Here is a 19,771-nt window from a genome sequence, read left to right as displayed (position 1 = left end):
TTTAAAGTGCTGTGTGGCCTTGTCCTTCCTCCACCACCCCTCCTAGTGCTTCTCTCCTCCACCACCCATCCTGGGCTACCTTGGTAGTTATCCCCCTATTTGTGTGATGAATAAATAAAGAATGCATGAATGTGAAGCAACAGTGACTTTATTGCCTCTGCAAGCGGTGATCGAAGGGAGGAGGTGAGGGTGATTAGCTTACAGGGAAGTAGAGTGAACCAAGGGGTGGGGGGTTTCATCAAGGAGATACAAACAGAACTTTCACATCGTAGCCTGGCCAGTCATGAAACTGGTTTTCAAAGCATCTCTGATGCACACTGCGCCGTCCTGTGCTCTTCTAACTGCCCTGGTGTCTGGCTGTGCGAAACCAGCAGCCAGGTGATTTGCCTCAACCTCCCACCCTGCCATAAACATCTCCCCCTTACTCTCACAGATATTGTGGAGCGCACAGCAAGCAGCAATAACAGTGGGAATATTGGTTTTGCTGAGGTCTAAGCGAGTCAGTAAAATGCATCAGCGTGCTTTTAAACTTCCAACTGCACATTTTGCCACCATTCTGCACTTGCTCAGCCTGTAGTTGAACAGCTCCTGACTACTGTCCAGGCTGCCTGTGTATGGCTTTGTGAGCCATGGCATTAAGGGTTAGGCTGGGTCCCCAAGGATAACTATAGGCATTTCAGCATCCCCAACAGTTATTTTCTGGTCTGGGAATAAAGTCCCTTCCTGCAGCTTTTGAAACAGACCAGAGTTCCTGAAGATGCGAGCGTCATGTACCTTTCCTGGCCATCCCACGTTGATGTTGGTGAAACGTCCCTTGTGATCCACCAGAGATTGCAGCACTATTGAAAAGTACCCCTTGCGGTTTATGTACTCGCTGGCTTGGTGCTCCGGTGCCAAGATAGGGATATGGGTTCCGTCTATGGTTCCACCACAGTAGGGAATCCCATTGCAGCAAAGCCATCCACTATGACCTGCACATTTCCCAGGGTCACTACCCTTGATATCAGCAGATCTTTGATTGCTTTGGCTACTTGCATCACAGCAGCCCCCACAGTAGATTTGCCCACTCCAAATTGATTCCCGACTGACCGGTAGCTGTTCGGCGTTGCAAGCTTCCACAGGGCTATTGCCACTCGCTTTTCAACTGTGAGGGCTGCTCTCATCTTGGTATTCTTGCGCCTCAGAGCAGGGAAAAGCAGGTCACAAAGTTCCGTGAAAGTGCCCTTACGCATGCAAAAGTTTCGCAACCACTGGGAGTCGTCCCAGACCCGTAACACTATGCGGTCCCACCAGTTTGTGCTTGTTTCCCGAGCCTAGAATCGGCATTCCACCGCATGAACCTGTCCCATTTGGACCATGATGCCCACATTGCTAGGGCCCGTGCTTTGAGAGAAGTCTGTGTCCATGTCCTCATCGCTCACGTTACCGCGCTGACGTCGCCTACTCGCCCGGTATCTCTTTGCCAAGTTCTTGTCTGCATATACTGCTGGATAATGCGCGTGGTGTTTAATGTGCTCCTAATTGCCAAAGTGATCTGAGCGGGCTCCATGCTTACCGTGGTATGGCATCTACACAGAAAAAAGGCACGGAACGATTGTTTGCCGTTGCCCTGACGGAGGGAGGTGCGACTGATGACTTGGCTTACAGGGAATTAAAATCAACAAAGGGGGTGGCTTTGCGAGAAACTGAATGGCCCCCTCAAGGATAGAACTCAAAACTGGGTTTAGCAGGCTGTTGATTTCATGGAGGGAGGGAAGGAGAAAATGAATACAAAACAAATCTGGTTTATTTCTTGTTTTGAACCACTTCATCTATCTTTATACATCTTGCTGGCAGCAGACTGTGCAGTATGACCGCTAGCCATCATCATCTCCTGGGTGCTTGGCAGAAGACGGTGCAGTACGACTAGCCATCATCTTCTGCTAGCTGGAGGTTAAAAGACAGTGCACTGCCAGTAGGACTCAATCGCCTCAAGACGAAACAAGGGAAATGACCTGGCTGAGTCACTCCCATGTTTGCCCAGGCACCCAATTAAAAGAGCACCCAGGACTACGTCAATGACGGCTACCAGTCATACTGCACTGTCTGCTGCCAAAAGGCAATAAATTGCTGCTGTGTAGCAATGCAGTACCACATCTGCCAGCACCCAGGAGACATACGGTGACAGTTAGTTGAGCGGGCTCCATGTTTGCTGTGATATGGCGTCTGCACAGGTAACTCAAGAAAAAAGGCGCAAAACGATTGTCTGCCCTTGCTTTCACGGAGATAGGGAGGGAACGGGGGCCTGATGATAGGTACCCAGAACCACCCGCGACAATGTTTTAGCCCCATCAGGCACTGGGATTTCTACCCAGAATTCAAATGGGCGACGGAGACTGCGGGAACTGTGGGATAGCCACCCACAGTGCAACGCTCCGGAAGTCGACTCTAGCCTCGGTACTGTGGAAGCACTCCGCTGGGTTAATGCACTTAGAGCATTTCTGTGAGGACACACACAATCAACTGTATAAAAACGTTTTCTACAAAACTGACTTCTATAAATTCGACCTAATTTTGTAGTGTAGACATATCCATAGAAATGAACCTTACCCTGTATGCAAAAAGAAAAGGAGTACTTGTGGCACCTTAGAGATTTAACAAATTTATTTGAAGCTTTTGTGAGCTACAGCTCATTTCATCGGATGCATTCAGTGGAAATTTCCATTGAATGTATCCGATGACACTGAATGCATCCGATGAAGTGAGCTGTAGCTCACGAAAGGTTATGCTCAAATAAATTTGTTAGTCTCTAAGGTGCCGCAAGTACTCCTTTTCTTTTTGCGAATACAGACTAACACGGCTGCTACTCTGAACCCTGTATGCGTTCATGTACATCTGCAGATCAACAAAAAGTATAGTCTGGCTATGCAATCCTTTTGGAAATGAAATAAGAGTGTGAATTTCTTGGGCTTCTGGGAAAATATTCAGATTTAATAAAAAAAATAATGACACAGACACAGCTCACTTCTACCTCCCCACCAATGGGTCTCTTAAAGAGATATCTCCCTATTAGGCACATGGGTTACATGGGCTTTTCAGAAAGGCCAAATTAATCAACTGGATAAGTGGTATATTTTTTCATAAAGTAATATGGAAAAGTAAAATTAAAAAGTCAATTTTTAATGCAAGAAAGGTGCTTAGCATAAAAAGTACTACATAAATAAGTTAGGATGCTAGTTTCAAAGCTGAAAGATAAACTGGGAAATAATTGCAGGATTGTTTCATGTTGGTTTTAATGTTCAAAATGTAGCATCTTTTATTACTGCACAAGCAAATAAAGCTACATTTAACAAAGAGCAAGTCTGAAGCTCTTCCACTAATGAGAAGAGTAAATACAAGTAAAGATGATGGAGTTTAATGTGTTGTGTGGCAATGTGGAATAGTAAGGTCCAATAGTGACTAAACCAAATGGAGGAAAAAATAACAAATTTTGCAGAGCTCTTTGAGAGACTGTACAATGAAGAAAGACAACCAGTGTTAATTTCCATGAGAAGATACATAATTCTAGGTGAACTATAATGACTCAAATACCTTTCCCCTTGTCTGAGTGAAGGGAAGAGGCAGGTCCTGCACAATTGTGTACAGGTATTACATGCCCTAGCCACGAAGGGGTGATAACTGTGAGGGGTTCCACCCAGTGACCTCTGCTGGGGTAGCAGTGATAGTGCCCCTGTTTTCCCTCAGTAGCTGGTTTTAGAGTTAATACCCCTTGAAGCTGACTAGATGGGTCTGAGCGCTCAGGCTCTGGCCAATCAGCCCTTTTGTTCCAGACTGGCTGCAGACTCAGGCATATGCCCTGGCAATAGTTACACTCCATGTTTCATCGGTTTGTCATCAGGGTAGAACTAAACTTTATTTTTAAAGCGGGGGTGCTTGGGTTGTGGCTTCCAGCGTCTTTGGCTGCAGGAGGATTGCGGGGACGAATACAATTGGCCAGCAGTGCCACCGACCCCAGCTAAAATGTCATTATTACAGAGCGGGAAGTGACTTGCTCCGGGTCTTTGCACCCTAGCGGCCAAAACGCGATTAGAACGCGTGTCTCGGGGCTCCCAGCCCGGCTGAGCAGGGGCCTGCGCTGCAAGGGGCGCAGCCCACTGTCAATAGCTGCAGTCTCCTGAGCTCATTGGTCACAGCGGGCCGGGCAAGCAGGCCCCGTCCCCACTGCCCGTCTACGCATCGCAATGACGTCATGAGGGCGAAGGCGCGCTTGCGCCCCATCGGGTTCGAAGAGTCCCTTCCCTGCGCCGGAAGTTTCCGTCCCCGATCAGCTCCTCCCGCTGGTTGTGAGCGCGTGGAATCCTCCCGCGTGTCTCGTTCCCTCCGGAAGCGTTTCCGTGTTCAGATGGTTCCGCTCCTCTCTCTGCCCCTCGCTGCGTCGGACGCACCCGGATCCCGGAAGTGGCCTCTCCTGCCCGCTCCGGCTGACGCTGGCCGTGAGGATGGCGGAGCCGACCCCGGAGCTGGGCGACAGAGAGATCCGGGACAAGCTCGGCCTCTGGGACCGTAGGCCCCGGCCCACGGCGCCTCTCACCGACCGACAGACGGACTCGGTGCTGGAGCTCAAGGCGGCGGCTGAGAACCCTCCCGTCCCTGCCGAGGTGAGCGGGGAAGGGCCGGGGCGGGAGACCGTTGCGGCGGAGGCGGTTGGGGGGCGCCTGGCGGACGCTGGGGCCTCCCCGTTCCTGTAACGGGAGCAACCGCCACGTAGCCAGGCGGCGCGCGGCCTGGGCCGCCCCCCGGGCTGGGCGGGGCGGGGTGTGTGGGGGGGAATCATGGGCTGGGCTGGCCGGAGGCTGCTACCCGGGGCCCGCCGGGGGGCAGGGCGTGTCGGGCCACCTCCTGCTGCTGCCCAGGTCGTGCCCTTGGTCTTAGTGGGGCTCTGAGCCGCATCGATCCCGTGCGGAGCTGCCTGCGGTGAGGGGGACCCGGGTCTGGCAGGCGGGGACCTCGCTGGTGGTGCGGCAGCTCGCAGTGCTGTCCTGGAGATGAAATGAGCGAAGTCTTGAGGAGTTATGTGGTTAAGAAGGCCTCTCTGGCATCTTCCCGAAGAGTGAGCTCCAGTACCTGCCCTGTTCTCCATGCAAATAACTACATTTCAACTATCCTAGCGTACTGCTCTGGTTTCACCTGGATTCACTATTCGCTTCCTGTTGCAGGGGGCTGTTCCACCCCAGAGATGGCTCCATTGTAGTAACTGTAGAATCATAGGGACCTCGATAGGTCATCTAGTCCAGCCTCTTGCACTGAGGCAGGACTTACTGTTATCTTCTAGGAATGGCCAAACCGCGGCTCGCAGTTTTACAATTAAAGTGTGGCTCATGGAACCCCCCACATCCCATCATTCTCCTCCTACCAGACGCGGGGAAGGAGGGAAGCTCCGGGCTTCTGCAGTGTGGAGGAGTGGTGGGGCTAGGGGCTTCTGCCCCATGGGAGACACCTGCTAGGGCTTGGGACTTCAGCCCTACTCTTGCTGAAGTCCTGAGCATTGACACATGTGCCTGACACTCAAATTTCTGAAGATTATCATATGCATCTTAGAGGATCTGTAAGTTTGGCCACCCCTGAATCTAGGCCATCCCTGAAAAGTGTTTGACTAGTCTGTTCTTAAAATTCTTTAGTGATGGACATTCCATAATCTTCTAGCTAATTTGTTCCACTGCTTAACTACCCTTACAGTTAGAGGTTTTCCTCATGAAAAACCTAAATCACCCTTGCCGCAATTTAAGCCCATTACTGCTTGTCCTTTTTCAGTGGATAAGGAGAACAGTTTATCACCATCCTCTTTTTTTCTGTTCTTGAAGATTATGTTCCTCCTCAGTATTCTTTTCTCCTGACTAAACACACCCAATGTTTTAAATATAATAATCCAGACAGATAAAATTTTGTGTATGGCTTTCATCTTGTAAAGGACTGTAGGATGCTTTGTTGCCACATAATTTAAAATCAGCACTGAAAGGGAGAATATTCATTAAAATACAACTACGTAAACCCAACCTTCCATAATGTCACAAAATGTTAAACGCTAATAAAACATAAGTTGATTCTGCTCTGGTGTGATGTCTGATGAGTTGGGACCTGTAGCAATATGGCATACTTGAGTTATGAATGCATTATTTAGACAGCAGATGTGCTGGGGTAGAGCCTATCAGTTAAAAAATGAAGTATTTCTATTTTTTACCATCATAAAAGTTTATGCCCTATTGATTTTTAACAAGAAGCAATGCAATTAAATTATTTTAACCAGAAGTTGGTCAATAACACATTAGGGTAGTATTGGTTTTCGTTTTACTAGCTCTGCACAATATCACTCTTGTTTGTCTTACCTGCAAACTGTAATACTGCCTGTTGCATATAATTGTTTTAAGCTGTTAAGGTTACTTTGATGAATAGTGTTGTTAGCATTCCGAATACGTATTTCTGCTAAGAAGACAGGCCGGTCTGTATCTTGTTAATAACTATTGTTAGTATAGGTTAATTTATTCAACACCCTGAGCATATTTAATTTCCTTGTGTGAAAATCTGAGTCTCACAATCAGTTTTCTCATATGTTTGCTAGCAGGAAAAACATACATAGCAGCAGCTATGTGCTGGTGGAGTTTACTTAATATATTTAAGATGGACAATTTGGGTATACATGAAGTAGCTAGAAAGTGTAAAATGTTGTTACGGTCTTCAAAATTTCCCTTTGAATGAGAAAATATTTTATAGTTGAATAGAATTATAGTACCTGTTACAAATCCTAGTTTTTTTAAATGCTATTGAATGGACAGATCTATGAAGAAAAAAGGGAACAAAAATGTTGTTGTTCAGAAATACTAGGTGAGTTAATTGAAGTATTTCCATCTAGCTCCATTCTGTTGTAGCTGAATTTTACAACAAATTCTTGTTTATGAATGACCAACTTACCTATTTCTTATATTGTATTTAATTGAAATGCAATAAGCTGTCAGCAGACTAATAGTCCAGATGTTTATAGAAGGGTTACTCATTCTTGGACAGCATAGTGATCGAAAGGGTTCGTGCACATGATAATACTTAGCACTTTTATAATGCTGTTCTATCATAGATCTAAATTTGTCTTACAAAAGAAGGTGGGAAAACAGAGTAGCAGAGAAGTTATGGGCTTGATTTTCACAGATGCTGAGCACTCTTAGCTCCCATTGAAATAAATTGGAATTGTGGGTCTTCAACGTATCTGAAAATTGGACTCTAGCTGACTTGCCTGAGGTCACGCAGCTAGTCAGATTAGAAGCCAGGTCCCTTAGCTCTCAGTCTTGTGTGCTATCCACTAGCCTTTCACTTCTGGAAATCTACGTTAAAATTCCACCTCAAGTCACCAGCTTCCCCATCCTTAGACCCGGTTTGTCCATATTACAAAACTACCAGTTTGTTTAGCAGGCATGGCAAACCCTGCCCAAGCAAGGATCAGGATTAAATGATGGCAAACTTGCACCCCAACGAGACCCCACTACAAAGGTCAGGTTTGTGTTGGATCAGAAAACAACCTGAACCTGTTTAGTCGGGTTGTCCCTGTTCACCTTGTCTTGTTGGGGGGTCCTTATCCGCTGTAGGCGCTGCTCCTGCCTGCCAGCCACCGCAACCTCTTTGCACTGTATATGCTGAGGTGTGTTTGTGTCAATGGGTCGCAGTGTCTTTCACTCCACAGTGCAGCAGCGGGTGGCAACCAGCAGGAACGGGCTATACAGCTGCCACTGTGACAACCCCAGAGGTAGGAGGTGGCTGGAGATGGATTATGGGCACTGGTTATGGGGATCCCCCACCAGGCTGAGCCCCAAGCAGTGGTGTGCTAACACAGGGTCGGAGGGGGAGTGTTGCAGGCAGGTCTGAAAATGACTCAACCCTCTTGGGCTCGGGGCAGGTCAGGCTTTAAAATTAGTCCTGCTAATAGTAGCTAGATAGTAGGCATGTTGAATGTCAAAATTAAGGTGCATTAACAAAGCTGTCTGAGGAATCTGGCATCATCAGCCTCTACTTTTATGACTACTAAAACTGCCTCTTGCAAAAACAAACAAACAAACAACCTGCTAACAAAAATCAAAAAGATATGAAGTTCTGTTGAATTCATTAGTTATCAGACTTTTAAAACCTAGACGAGGCTTTTTACCTGGTTAATATTTTCAGACAATGACTTTTATTGCCACAGATAACTTGTTCTGTGTAGAAAAGTAATACTTTTTTTAAAATTGTGTACAGTGCTCTTTTGTTATGTTCTTGGTTGTTGTGAGTAAGCTTTAATTGTGCAAATGGTGGGCTGTAGCCCACGAAAGCTTATGCTCAGATAAGTTTGTTAGTCTCTAAGGTGCCACAAGTACTCCTGTTCTTTTTGCGGATTCAGACTAACATGGCTGCTACTATGAAAGAAGAGGATGTTATGTTAGAATAGTTAGGGAGAACATCCTCGTTAGCTGTAAAATTTTTTTCAGGGATAAGATACAGCATCTAATTCCAAGGCAGTCTCCAGTCTAAAAATACTTAAATTAAATTGTCCCAAATTACTTTGATTTTTTTATGTTCAGTAAAATATATTTAATAAGCTTAAATTCTGAAATATAGGAATTATCTTCTAAAGAAACCTTCCTGTATAATCATCTGGAATATCTATTTGGAAGTATTATTTAAAACATTTTGAAATTATTGGAATTTCAGGTTGTGACAATATTGGGCTTGGAATTTCCTTTGGTCATATGGCAGAAAAATCTAATGGAAGTTTGTTTAGCTTGTATGCCAGTCAAAGGGTTTTTGTGCTGTGTAGATACTGTAAACCTTTGTTATTTTGGCTTGCACTTGGAAATATGAATCATCATGGGCTTGTCTCCACTATGGGTGGGATAGATGCTGCTGCGATCAATCCACTAGGGGTCGATTAAGTGGGTCGAGTGAAGACCCGGTAAATCAACCGCCCATCACTTTCCCATTGACTCCGGTACTCCACTGGAACGAGAAGAGTAAGGGGAATTGACAGGAGAGTTTCCGTGGTAAGTAGATCTAAGCTACTTTGACTTGAGTTACGCTACTAACATAACTCAAATTGCGTAGCTTAGATCTATTTTTCCCCATAGTGCAGTCCTGCCCCATGTCTTCTGATATTCAGTCCACAAACATTAATTTGTCTTGCTGTTTAGCTAGCTAAACTGGAGATTTGTAACGCTTTTCAATAATATAGATCATATCCAAGAGGGTTGTATTAATTCATTTTCAGTTAATCTTGTTTAGTAGAAAGTATTAATTTATTTTTTTTTTGGTCCTGGGATAATTAAGTGAATATTTTAAATATTTCTGAATTTTGATACTCTGGTGTTTAAATATATTATTGAAATAGTTTATAAAATGTCCATGCTGATTATTCCTTCAAAATTAAACAAACGGGAACTTAAGAAATAAATTTGGTGTGATTGAGATGTTGTTTACACTATTGCATATTAATTTAAAATTAAGCGTTAATTTTTAAGAAGTAATTTAACTAAAATGATGGGATTTTTATGTACAGCTTCCAATTGAAGATTTATGCAGTTTAACATCACAGTCACTAAGTGTCGCGCTGGCTGCAGCAATACCTGAATCAACAGAGGATATCCTCTTGAAAGGATTCACCACTTTGGGAATGGAAGATGAAAGAATTGAAACTGCACAGCAGGTAAATCACACCAAATTAATTGCTTTATAATCCTAGAGGTATCATTTCAGTGCTAAAATTCTTCCCAGTGGATTTGTGAAGCTTTAGTGTGCCTTTCTTATGTTTTTTATAAAATTCTTTTGTTAGCATTTAAGACATGCAAAAAAATTGAAGAAAATTAAACTTTAACATCTTGGTTGTTCAATACTAGATGTTTTTCCTGTATTGAGAGGCTAAAGCATCAACAAAGGACAGTGGTGTTGCCCGCAGAATGTTGCATTTCAATCCCATAATGTTTGCAGTGAGATAGACAGTGCTAATGTTGTGCTCCTAGAAACTCAAGGAGATCGCATTCTACCTTTTTCCTTTAGTTAGGTGGTAGAATTGTGCTCTGCTAGGTTCTGGACTGTCTGAATCGTTGTTGAGTACTTAAGGGTTTTTTTCCTTTAATAATGAAAGATGCTTATGTTGTGGTGCAATTCATCATCTATATCCTGTTGATTGCTCTAGAACTCCAGATATGATGGTTTCTCTAATTGGTTCCTTGTAATGTCTGGATTGTTGACAATCTAAAAATCTGTGTTCTAGTTCTTCTCATGGTTTGCTCAGCTGCAGGCCCAGATGGATCAAGATGAAGGTGCTAAGTACAGGTATGATCCTTCTTCCATTTGTTGAATTTTATCACTGTATATTTTTAGTCTCTGCCCCCAGCAACAGCTTCTAAACTAGAAGTGAAATTTTGCTTTTATGTATATATCAGTTCCCACTTAGACATATTACAGCATATGATATGTAGGATTTTATCCTGTCCACTAATATATATGCATCTAATTTTTCAGCATCCTATGGCACTTTTCCCAGTTATGTCTAATTTGTATCTATTTTCACCTGACTGACTTTCTTTCTTCAATCTGGGAAGGACTACTTTCAACTGACTTTAGCTGTTTATCAACTATTCATAAAGAGTTGTGTCTGAAACATTTCTGAGTGACTGATGATCTTAGATATTTCTACTGTGGCTAGTGCCACAATGTTGAGTTGCCACATCCAAAATTAAGAGCATGCATTAAATTTTACTGTAAAATAACCTGCTCTTTTCCCTATCGCTTGGTTTTTACGGTCTGCTTGTTCTCTGGCCTTTATTGTGGGAAGAGTTTTGTGTTGTATCTGGAAAATGGTAAGGCTTGGGATTATTCTGAGCCTATACTTGTGAACCTGTCGCAAAGTTGGAGAGTTGCATCCCTGTTCTCTCTATTATGATGTGTTTCTGATGCATGGCAGTAGTGTTTGTAGATCACAGGTGGAAAAGTGGTCTATTATGTGGCTGTGCTTTATCAGTTTTAGTTGGAGGAGTCTAGAGAAGAGTGTTAATTAGTTCTGTGCCCTTACTATTCTGGGGATTACACAAGTCTGAGAAGAATTTATGATTTTACATACTGTTGTATATGTGCTAAAATAGAGCACAGTAGTTGAGGCCCAAGAGTCATTAGTTTTGAAGTTCCTTTTTGATTTAAATTGGACACTTAACATTGTTTTGTTTTATGCTTAATAGTGTTTGAAAATTGATTTCTTATCAGTTTTAAAACAGAATCTATGACCCATGAGCTTAAATATCAGGTCAGTTTGTGATTTAAGATTTCATTATACATTGTTTTTTGTTCTATGCATTTACTTCCTACAAGTGATCTACTCTTTTCTAGAGAGGTTTATGTATCCTCAGGAAAATGGAGTAAATCATGCTATGTATTGGTTATATTTTTAAATATAAAAAGAAAAACATTACCCTTTTTCATTGTGGTTCTCTTCTCTAGACAGATGAGGGATTATTTGTCTGGATTTCAGGAGCAATGTGATGCTATATTGAATGACGTGAACAGTGCTCTTCAACATTTGGAGTCTTTGCAGAAACAGTATCTCTTTGTGTCCACCAAGACAGGAACACTGCACGAAGCCTGTGAGCAGCTTTTGAAAGAGCAGGTAATTTGTGATACGGTAGTTACTGAAGCTTTTTAAATTGAAAGGTACCAAAAAATAAAGTCCTCTGTTTACAGAACAGGCATCTTGTGGGCAGTAATGGCAGTGCATGATTTACTCCTGAGGGAATTCTGTGCCAAAAAAATAAAAGTTCTGCACACAATATTTTAAAATTCTGCAAATTGCATTTGTCAAGAAATAAATGTGGAGGCTCAGCATAGCAGTGGGGAGCACAGCCCAGTGGCGGTGGGAGATCACCCTGCAGCCCCCCCTAACCCTGGGACACAGACTCGGCGGTGAGGCTGCACCCAACCCTGACACAGCACAAGGGTCAGACCTTCCCCAGAAACACACAGGGGCTCTGCCTCTCCATGCCAGGTGTGGGCAGGCAGGCTCAGCCCAGCAGGATCCAAGCGTGGAGGGTCTTAGTGAGGGTAGATCCAGATGTGTGGTGAGAGGGTTCTGTGTGGGGCAATCTGGGTTCAGCTGGCTCTGTGTATGTGTGTGTGGGGAAGGGTCTGGGTGTGGGGGCATCTGGATGTACAGGGTCTTGTTGGGGCAGTTCTGGGTGCAGGGGCAATGGGACTCTGCAGAGGGATCCAGTTGAAGGTGGTTAGAGCTCAGCGGAGAGGAGTCTGGGAGTGGGGGATGGGGCTCGGCACGGGGGAGGATGAGTGTGGGGGGCTTTTTGGGGAGGTCCTTGGTTCAGAGGAAGAAACAGAACAGGAGCAGAGTTCTCTAGTCTCTTCACTATGGTCCCTGGGAGTTGAAGAGGAGAGTTCCTAGTGAAAACACTTTTCTGAAATTAGAAAGGTCATGTTGGAATTGTGTAAACCATTCACCAGAAAGTCATATATTTTAATGTGGAAATATTTTCTTCAGTAGCCACCTAATTAGAGGAACATCCTAAGACTTTTTCCATTCCTCTTTTTTGGACTGTTTTACCTGTGAAAAATTTGGGTTAAGGTTTGTCATTTATACAGGTTTTTTTAGCAGTTGTCTCTGCCTACCATTTCCCCGCTGGGGGCTGCCCTTTATTTTTTGCACCCCTTTAGTAAAGGATTTTTAAAAGGTCTCTTAAGCTGTTCACACTTATTCATAAACCCACAAGTCCTTCGGGTTTCAATTTAGTTGTCTGCAGACTGATGAAATTACTGTTTGAACATTTATGGGAATGTTGCTTAAACTTTCTCTGTTGGAAAACAGAAAACTAAATGAGTTGTAGGCTGTTGTAGCCTGTCTTACACCATGTTCCACTCAGACAAAATGGTCATGAAGCATTAACCAAAATTGTCAAAGGTTGTTATAGCTAAACTGATACTACTCTGAAAAGTGATGCCACATAAACAGCATTATGAGTGGTTCCATGTTTGTTTGCTATCCAGCTGACCTCAAGAGCAAGTGCTCAGTATACGAGTAAACATATTTAATATTTAGAGAGACAAGGTCAGGTAATATCTTTTATTGGACCAACATCTGTTGGAGAACAGTCTGTGTCATCAGAAGAAGTTGGTCCTGTCAAGGTTCCTTCCCCACTCTGAACTCTAGGGTACGGATGTGGGGACATGCATGAAAACCCCCTAAGCTTATTTTTACCTGCTTAGGTTAAAACTTCCCCAAGGTACGAACTATTTTACCTTTTGCCCTTGAACTTTATTGCTGCCACCACCAAATGTCTAACAGATATATATAACCGGGAAAGAGCCCGCTTGGAAACGTCTTTCCCCCCAAAAATCCTCCCAAACCCTACACCCCCTTTTCTGGGGAAGGTTTGATAAAAATCCTCACCAATTTGCATAGGTGACCACAGACCCAAACCCTTGGATCTTAAGAACAATGAAAAAGCAATCAGGTTCTTAAAAGAAGAATTTTAATAGAAGAAAAAGTAAAAGAATCACCTCTGTAAAATCAGGAGGGTAAATAACTTACAGGGTAATTAGATTCAAAACATAGAGAATCCCTCTAGGCAAAACCTTAAGTTACAAAAAGACACAAAAACAGGAATATACATTCCATCAGCACAGTTTATTTTCTCAGCCATTTAAAGGAATCACAATCTAACGCATATCTAGCTAGATTACTTACTAAGTTCTAAGACTCCATTTCTGTTCTGTCCCCGGCAAAAGCATCACCCAGACCGAAAGAGAGGCTTTGTTTTTTCTCCCCTCCAGCTTTGAAAGTATCTTGTCTCCTCATTGGTCATTTTGGTCAGGTGCCAGCGAGGTTATCCTAGCTTCTTAACCCTCTACAGGTGAAAGGGTTTTTCCTCTGGCCAGGAGGGATTTTAAAGGTGTTTACTCTTCCCTTTATATTTATGACGGGTCCAAAGGAAGATATTACCTCACCTGCCAACATGGCTACACCACGCAACAACACTGCATACAATTTTTTTTGTCAGCACTGCAAACTCAGTCTGAGATGTTAGTCTAACTGCTTCCTTTTCTTATCCCACATCACCACCAATAATACGGTTCTGCAGAGCAAAATATGCTCTCAATAAGCACCATCCATGCATTGTTCAAATTTATGTCCTCAATGACTCTTATGTAAACATCCCATTGCATTTAGTGGCTTTGCACATGTGCAACTGCTTGGAAATCAGTAAACAATTCTGATATTGAAAGAAGAAAGATTATATAAAAGTAAAGGATATTCTCCAAATCTACTGCTTCTGCAGATCTATAATGACTTTTTCCGAGTTATTTTTTGGATGCTTTTGGAGGGATAAAGGAACTGAATATAGGAATGTTTGCATGGTATATTTTTAAAGAATGTTGGGATCCTGAAGTGCTTCAGAATAGCATATAATAGCTTTACTACTTGAAAAGATTCTACGGCTCCTTCAGAATACTGCAAGACCCCTAGGTTGTGTGTCTGTAAAGACAATACACTTGAGAACAGCATTTAGTGGTAACGTTTCTTTCTTTAATTCAGAATTTAGAACATGACAGGATTTCTGCTTTCTGCATATTTTTTTGTGGTCTGTTATGTAGCTAGCAAAATCTGATCTTATTTTTTTAACATGTCTTATTTGAAACCTAAATAGTTTGTTACTTACAGTCTTTTATTTGCTCTGTTTGAACAGTCGGAACTTGTTGACCTGGCTGAAAATATCCAACAGAAACTCTCTTATTTTAATGAACTAGAAAATATTAACACAGTAAGTGTTGTTTTATTTCTTATAATCTTAGAAAGTCAAGTAGGCTATATTAATCATCTCAGTTCTGTGACCAAAATTAGTTATTTCTGATGTTTTCTTAATTTCTTCTGATTGATGTATTTTTGGTTTTTAAAGAAATTAAATTCCCCAACGTTGTCTGTGAACAGTGAAGGATTTATACCTATGCTGGCTAAGCTTGATGATTGTATTACATATATTTCATCACATGTAAGTAACTTAACATTTTGTATTTTTTGATTAAATCTTAACACTTTAGAGATACATATTCTAGTTACTTTGGATTTTTAAAAATGTGTTTATTTTTACAGAGGGGGAAAAGGCAAGGAAGACACTTTCTGCTCCTTAAAATGTATCTTATCTGCATACATTTAGTCCACTTATGCTTAAGTTTATAAACCTGCTACAGTTAGCTTGCATTGGATACTTTTTACCTATTACTTGTTCTTTTTAAAAGTATTTTTTGTACATCTACCATTACTGCCACATTTAAAATGTTTTTCTTTGTTCTTTGCAGCCTAATTTTAAAGATTATCCCGTGTATTTGGTTAAGTTTAAACAATGTCTTTCTAAAGCTATGCACCTTATGAAAACATACACTGTGAACACACTACAGAACCTCACAAGCCAGTTGATAAAAAGGGTAAGTTGGGTAAGCAGGTACTGACTTGATTAGTCTGATGTATTTGTAATAACCCTAGACCAGGGGTTCTCAAACTGGGGGTTGTGACTCTTCAGGGGGTGACAAGGTTATTACTTGGGGGGTTGAGAGCTGTCAGCCTCCACCCCAAACCCCACTTTGCCTCCAGTATTTATAATAGTGTTAAATATAAAAAAATGTGTTTTTAACTTATAAAGGGGTCACACTCATAGGCTTGCTGTGTGAAAGGGGTCACGAATACAAAAGTTTGAAAACCACTGCCCTAAACAGAACCAAAAATACCTGCAACTTCTTTTAATATTAATTTGACTGATGCTAATATTAATTACACTGTTGTATTGGACAAGCATTTTTTGGTGATATGGCCCATTTCAATACTTTCTTTTGATTAGTTTGTAGAGCACATTAGTTTACGCTGCTCTGGGACAGCTGCAGAGCTGCAATGACAGGCGCAAGTAATCCAAGCGATATCTTGAAAATAGGCTATAAAGATGAATTTTTAAAAGGAACAAAGGGGAGTTAGGTGACCAGCTTCTATTGACTTTCAATGGGAGTTGAACACCTAACTACCTTTTGTGCCTATGCAAATCTCCCCTAAAAAGCTTGCAGAGATGATAAAATCTGAGTAGCAAAATTACGTATTTGACTATATAACTTTGGCTGAAATCTGGTGAGAATAAATAATTCCTGTGAGCGTTTTGTAACGTGATTCAGAAGATTTGGGGGTGGGGAAAATGAGCCCATATCCCTTCTCAGAACTTGAATGTGTGCACACTAACATATTGCCATTCAGACTTCTGTTACACTGTATACGTTTACAGAGGTAATTTACTGTGTCTCCATTGCTTTTATTTTACATGCTTTTCTTTTTCATTTCCTTCTGTTGTCTTCCTTTCAGTGTCTCCATTTTCTTTCCCTTTCTCTCTTTGGCTGCATTGCTCTGTCTCCCTTTCCACGCATTTTTTCCAGTTTCTTCCTTTCTTGTCTCCTCATCCCGAGAATCTCTCTTGTTCCCCTCTTCCTCAGTCTCACTGCTTTTCTAATCTATCTCTTCAGCCTCTCCCTCCTATATCCCCTGCAAACTAAGGAACTGTCTACAATGCAACCCCCTTCCCCTCCCTCCCCCAAAAAAACCAAAAACCAAAAAAAAAACCAAACCAAACCAAAAATAAAACAGACTCAGGCAGTGAGTCTCACAGCCCAGGTCAGCTGAGTTGGGCTTGTGCTGTGGGGCTAAAAACAGCAGTGTAGACGCTTGGGTTGGAGCCTGGGTTTTGAAACCCAACGGGAGGCATGGGTCTCAGCCTGCCCTCAGGCTGGAACCTAGGCTCTGAGACCAACTCCCCTTGTTGGGTTTCAGAGCCCGGGCTCCAGCCTGAGCCTGAATGCCGACACTGTTGTTTTTAGCCCTGTAACGTGAGCTCAGTGAGCCTGAGTTGGTTTACCTGGGTTCTGAGACTCACTGCTGTGGGCCTTTTTTTTTTTTTTTTTTTCAGCATAGACATTCCCTAAGGATACATCTACACCACAGTACAACACCCGTGGCTGACCTGTGTCAGCTGTGGGGCTGTAAAATTGCAGTGTAGGTGTTCAGGTTTGCACTGGTGCCCAGGCTCTGGGACCCTGTGAGGCTAAGGATTTAGCTAGATTAAAAGAGGGACTGGTCAGTTTTATATGAATAACAAGAATGTCCAGAGTTATACTAGGTAATGCTAACAAAAAGGGTACTGGAAGAGAGACAGAACTTCATGTTTCAGGGTTTAAGCCAATCTCTAGCTATGGGGGATTATGAATATGACCTTCGTGGAGGAGGAAAGGGAAGATTACCCCATATCCTTCTACAATGAGGTTTTTTTGCACTTTCCTCTGAAGCATCTAGTGTTGGCTTCAGAGATAGGTTAGTAGATTAGATGGACCACAGGTCCGATCCAGTAAGGCAGTTCATATGTTTCTGTGGAAAGAAATTCATTGGGGGCTAGCCTGCTATTTGCAGTCTCTTCTGCTTTCCCTCTGAAGGTCTTCTCTCTGCCTCCTAACGGGACAGGAAACCAGTGTGGTGGTCTCTATTTGTGGGAGCGCAGCCAGACTGCTTCAGGGGATGGGTAAAGAAGAGTTAGAGGTGGGGCTACTTTTTGCCCTCCTCATGTCACAGGCTGAATGCTGCTACTTCTCCCCCCGACCTCTGTGGGAAGTGCCCTGGGAGCAGGAGAGGGAGGTGAGCTGGTGGCTAAATTATCCAGAAGGTATTCAAATGTGCAAGGTTCTCTTTTCTGCTCTCCATTCTGGTCTATTACTAGAGCAGGTAAAAGCTCTTGCTTTGCACTGAGCTGAGCCATGGAGGGCAAGGCAAATGCCTGAGACTCTGGCAGCCCAGTTCAGGCTTCGGTGGGAGGGGGTTGAATTTTAACTCAACCTCTCAGTTCCAGGATAGAAGTTAGGTTTCCATTTATCAGTAGTCACCATTTCTGGTTAATCAGTGGAACAGCATTGGCAGGTTTCAGAGGAAATGGCATTGTGACTGTTTTTTAGTGGAGAAGAAGGGAGAGAAGTAAAAATAAAAGTGCAATAAATATTCTAACCCTTGCTGCTCTGGTCTTGAATATTTTTCTCCCAACTGGGTTTATCTGAGTTTTGAGAGAGTGCCAGCCTTTGGCACACTGAATAGAAAAGCATAAAAAGGTCATAAAAGTGCAAACATTTCACAAGACAGTTCCTCAAAAGCTTAAATGTCTCAACCAGTTAATACTATGAGCTAAATATAGACGAATCTTATTTATCAATTTGTTCTTTCTCTCTTCAGGATCCTTCATCTATGCCAAATTCTGACAATGCCTTCACACTATTTTACGTAAAATTCAGAGCTGCTGCTCCCAAAGTTAGAGTAAGTAGCTTGGTAATCAATAGCTGATAGTGAAGCCATAAAATGAGTTTTAAATTCATTGTTAATGCTAATATGTGGACTGCAGTTTATTTCTGTTTTAAGGATAGTGTTCAGATCTACCTTCCTATGTTAGAAAACGGTGAATGATGCATTTCTTACTTACTAGATGATGAACATTAATTTTTTACTCATTATTTTTGTCAAGCTGTGTTTTGGATGGAAATTAGAATTAAATTAAAAATACACGAACAGCATTTTAAAATAGTTTATTAGTTAAATAAAATCACCTTTAAATGTTCTGATACTTTTTTCTTGTGTAAGTATCGAAGAATGTTTTGCATTTAAAACTGAATTATTAAGCAAGGGAAATATCTGTAGCTAGTGAATTAATCTGATTGTTTCTGATCACCACGTCTTTCAAAGACTTTAGAATTAGTGGATCTCAACCTCTCACCTCATTTTTGATAGATTGGGAGAGGGAAACAAGCTTTCCTGTTTTTGTTTTTCCAATTCTTAATTTTTCTCAACTTTGTACAAACTAAATATTGAAACGAATGAGTTGAATAAACTACAATGAAGAAAATATTCTCTTCATCTGCAGAGGAGCGTACTGCTGTGTCAAAAGGTGGTTTAGCACTTCAACAAACTCTTGTTCCAAGTGCTTAGCCAGTGCCTTCCACCAGTTCAGTGGTTTGACTTTCTTTAAAACTTCAGCAACAAACATACTGCTTTAATATTTTTATTTAATTGATTTTAATAGGTTATAGTGCTCTAAAGCCTTAATGTAGGTTGCCATAATTTCAAAAGTAATTTTAAATAGGTGTATTTTTAAAAAGAAAAATGTTTACATTTAAGAGTGATTTCTTTTATTAAAAAATAATTTTTATTCACCCTTAATGTGCTTGGAGTTCATGGGGTTTTTTTTGTTTTTTTTGTTCTCTTTCAATATAGACTCTTATTGAGCAAATAGAGCAAAGATCTGAGAAGATGCCAGAGTGAGTATAATGTAATACATTTATTTTCAAGTGTTTGAAATTCTGGAAGCTTAGAATATTTTACCTCAGTTAAAAATATTGAGTTAAATAAATAAGTTTTTGGAACCCCCCCCCCAACAAACAAACAAACAAAAAAACTAATAACTTTGCTTTGTTTTGAACTATGTAGCAGAAAAGTTAGAATACTGGCAGTGGTGACCTGAAAATCTAAATCCCTTGTACACAATTGTTAGGTTTTTTTGTTTTTGTTTTTGGCTAGGTACCAGCAACTTCTGAATGAAATCCATCAATGTTACCTTGCTCAGCGGGAACACTTGCTAGGCCCTAGTATTACTAGTACTGTAACGGAATTAACCAGTCAGAACAACAGAGATCATTGTGCTCTGGTAAGAATCTTAGTGGTGGGGTT

The 19,771-nt window shown here is 42.0% G+C and overlaps 1 protein-coding gene across 3 annotated transcripts in view; it reads left to right on the top strand.

Annotated features, from left to right (window-relative positions):
• Positions 1 to 4,215: 4,215 nt before the first annotated feature.
• COG3 (component of oligomeric golgi complex 3) overlaps positions 4,216 to 19,771 on the top strand; it is a 49,797-nt gene continuing 34,241 nt past the window's right edge. For 2 of the 3 annotated variants that reach the window (XM_075128578.1, XM_048850626.2), the window contains exons 1-10: positions 4,216 to 4,637; positions 9,548 to 9,694; positions 10,262 to 10,323; positions 11,485 to 11,650; positions 14,733 to 14,807; positions 14,943 to 15,035; positions 15,343 to 15,468; positions 18,287 to 18,367; positions 19,319 to 19,362; positions 19,622 to 19,748. In XM_075128578.1, the coding sequence (XP_074984679.1) occupies positions 4,479 to 4,637; positions 9,548 to 9,694; positions 10,262 to 10,323; positions 11,485 to 11,650; positions 14,733 to 14,807; positions 14,943 to 15,035; positions 15,343 to 15,468; positions 18,287 to 18,367; positions 19,319 to 19,362; positions 19,622 to 19,748 (1,080 nt within the window). In that variant the 5' untranslated portion in view covers positions 4,216 to 4,478. Of the gene's footprint in view, positions 4,638 to 9,547; positions 9,695 to 10,261; positions 10,324 to 11,484; positions 11,651 to 14,732; positions 14,808 to 14,942; positions 15,036 to 15,342; positions 15,469 to 18,286; positions 18,368 to 19,318; positions 19,363 to 19,621; positions 19,749 to 19,771 lie in introns of those variants that run through there. The other variant, XM_048850634.2, reaches the window with a different exon arrangement.

This window comes from Caretta caretta, chromosome 1 (assembly GCF_965140235.1).
Source record: "Caretta caretta isolate rCarCar2 chromosome 1, rCarCar1.hap1, whole genome shotgun sequence".
Lineage (NCBI taxonomy): Eukaryota > Metazoa > Chordata > Testudines > Cheloniidae > Caretta > Caretta caretta.
The sequence above is the reverse complement of the archived record's forward strand: the minus strand, read 5'-3'. Positions and strand labels throughout refer to the sequence as shown.